Source organism: Pempheris klunzingeri, chromosome 13, assembly GCF_042242105.1.
Source record: "Pempheris klunzingeri isolate RE-2024b chromosome 13, fPemKlu1.hap1, whole genome shotgun sequence".
In the NCBI taxonomy this organism is placed as follows: domain Eukaryota; kingdom Metazoa; phylum Chordata; class Actinopteri; order Acropomatiformes; family Pempheridae; genus Pempheris; species Pempheris klunzingeri.
In genome coordinates this window covers 25,618,342-25,621,581 of record NC_092024.1, presented here as the reverse complement: position 1 = coordinate 25,621,581, position 3,240 = coordinate 25,618,342, and the positions used below count along the sequence as shown (strand labels likewise).

The 3,240-nt window shown below is 52.4% G+C and overlaps 1 protein-coding gene across 1 annotated transcript in view; it reads right to left on the bottom strand.

The window, feature by feature from the left end:
• Window positions 1-373: 373 nt before the first annotated feature.
• Window positions 374-3,240, bottom strand: part of foxa1 (forkhead box A1) — a 4,550-nt gene continuing 1,683 nt past the window's right edge. The window contains exon 2 of the mRNA XM_070842857.1: window positions 374-1,528. Coding sequence (XP_070698958.1) covers window positions 374-1,528 — 1,155 coding nt within the window. The remainder of the gene's footprint in view (window positions 1,529-3,240) is intronic.

Sequence of the window (3,240 nt, the reverse complement as noted above, 5' to 3'; positions counted from 1 at the left end):
CAAAATACAGAATTACATGATTAATCTGTCACCATGACGACCTGGCCGCCATCCTTAAACCCACCGGGAGGCCAAAGCTGAAGCTGCGGAGCCCCCAGAGATACCCCGACCTGCGGGTCGGGGCCCCCGGGGGGGCAGCAGATAAATAGTGGATAATGAACCATAGAGGGCTGCGAGGACGGTTTATAATGAAGAGACTTTGTGTGGAGCTCTCTGGTCTGATGGGCTCGTTCTTCCTCCTGCGTGTGAAAGGAGACGGTTCAGTCTGAGTCACAGTGAAACCAGCAAGTCAATCAGTGTCATCACAGTCAGACAGGAAGTCCAGGACGGCTGCATGCAAAGAGTCCGAGTCCAGCAGGAGGAGCAGCGGGTACTATGAGGTGTTGAGGAGCGGTCTGGGATACACCCCCTGGTAGTAGGAGGCCTCCAGAGACTCCATGGTCCTCCCCCCAAGGCCGGATGCCCCCCCGGTGCTGTAGGAGGAGTATTGCAGCGCGTCGTACGCCTTCAGGTCCAGTTTGTGCTGCTGCTCCGAAGACGACATGAGGTTATTGATGGAGAACGGGTGGTTGAAGGAGTAGTGGGGGTCTCCTTTCAGGTGCAGCTGGGACTCGTGCACCATGGAGTGGGGGGGCAGCGACAGGGAGGACAGGAGCTGGGAGCCAGACACCTTCAGGTCCGATACCCCGGCGACGCCTCCCCGCAGGTCCAGGCCGGGAGGCGAGGCCGCCTGGCTGGAGGAGGGCAGGGAGGAGGCGTCCAGAAGTCCTGGAGGTTTGATGGAGTCCCCAGCGGGCGATGCCCCTCCCCCCGGCTCCTTCCTGCCATCGGACTTTGGCGACATCTTCTTTTCGCACTTGAACCTCTTCTGGCGGCGCAGGTAGCAGCCGTTCTCGAACATGTTCCCAGAGTCAGGGTGCAGGGTCCAGTACGAGCCCTTCCCTGGTTTATCCGGCGAGCGGGACACCTTGACGAAGCAGTCGTTGAAGGACAGCGAGTGCCGGATGGAGTTCTGCCAGCGCTGCTGGTTCTGCCGGTAGTACGGGAACAGGTCCATGATCCACTGGTAGATCTCGCTCAGGGTCAGCATCTTGCTGGGCGCCTGCTGAATCGCCATGGTGATGAGCGAGATGTAGGAGTAGGGGGGTTTGGCGTGCGGGTAGCTCCGTCTGAATGCCTTGTTTTCACGGCCACGGTTCAGTCCTCCGCCGCCATACGTCATGCCAGGGCTCATGGTCGGGCTCATGCCCCCATATGGGTTCAGACCCATCGAAGCCTGCTGGGCCGACACCGAGCTTACACTGGACGGGCTCAAGGCCCCGCCCATTGAGGCCATGCCCCCGCCCAGGCCCGCCATGCCAGTCGGAGCTGAGCCGCCCATCCCCCCCACAGGGGCCGGACTCAGACCGGTCCCACTGTACGACATGTTGAAGGAGCCCGACGTGGTCCCGCTGCTGGACATGTAGCCGGACATGGAGCCCATCCCGAGACCAGAACCCATCCCTCCGCCCGCCATCGGAGAGTACATCTGCAGAGAGACCAAAACCAGAGCCACTTAGTTAGTCAGTTAGTCCTGTGGTTACTACCAGGCAGCCAAACAGGTGGTCAATTACTACAAGGGCGACTAACCATCTACAACCACACCAGTACTACAACCACACCAATACTACAACCCCACCAGTACTACAACCACACCAATACTACAACCCCACCAGTACTACAACCACACCAATACTACAACCACACCAGTACTACAACCACACCAATACCACGACCACACCAGTACCACGACCACACCAGTACCACGACCACACCAATACTACGACCACACCAGTACTACGACCACACCAGTATTACGACCACATCAATACTATAACCACACCAGTACTACGACCACACCAGTACTACAACCACACCAATACTACAACCACACCAGTACTACAACCACACCAATACCACGACCACACCAGTACCACGACCACACCAGTATTACAACCACATCAATACTACAACCACACCAGTACTACGACCACACCAGTATTACGACCACACCAATACTACGACCACACCAGTACTACGACCACACCAATACTACGACCACACCAGTACTACGACCACACCAATACTACGACCACACCAGTACTACGACCACACCAATACTACGACCACACCAGTACTACGACCACATCAGTACTACGACCACACCAATACTACGACCACACCAGTACTACGACCACACCAATACTACGACCACACCAGTACTACGACCACACCAATACTACGACCACACCAGTACTACGACCACATCAGTACTACGACCACACCAATACTACGACCACACCAATACTACAACCCCACCAGTACTACAACCACACCAATATCCAGTTCCAGTTGTGGTTTATCAGCTCTACAACCGAATCAATACTACAGAAGCAGTTAATTGACATAATTGACATAAAAAGTGCAGAAAGGTAAAATAAATGAATTTATTGATCATCTACTGAAACTTGATCCCTTCTAACGTGATCAATCATTAATCATATTATTGATTACCACTGTAATAAGTTGACTTTACTTTATATAAAAGTCAGGGAGCTGATTGGCTCATCATGATGTAGATTGATTTATTGATTTTAAGCTGTCAACACTGAACAGAACTGAGCTCAGACAATAAATTGATCATCAAATCATTGATTACGTTGACTATGAAATGTTTGCCATGGTCAGTCACCAGCACTCATAAAAGTTATTGTTATTGCGTACCACGTTTAAATAAAGTTATCTCCATCAGGTAACTCACCCTGACTGGAGCGATGGTGTTCACGACCCTCTCATGGTGTGAACCCTGTCCCTGTAAACCAGTAGAACCAGTAGAACCAGTAGAACCAGTAGAACCAGTACAGTCAGACTGAACCCCAGGAACAGGGACCAGGCCCACAGAGTCTGTTCACTCAGAGCTCAGACGACTCCTCTGTAGCTTTAGGTTCTGGTTCTGGTGGACTCTGGTATTGAACCAGGTAACATCAGTGATGGTTTAATGTAGAATCAGGTCAATGAACGCGTCGCCCCAGAGCATGCTGGGAGGCTCTCTGAGCTTTAGTTCATTTACGTTAACGTTAACAAGTTTGATTAGTTTCCTCACCACAATAATTAGCTAGTTTTCACTCTTTACTGACTCATCAGTTTAACACTCAGCGTCATCGTACAGGACAGACAGACGGGTGGACAGACAGACAGGTA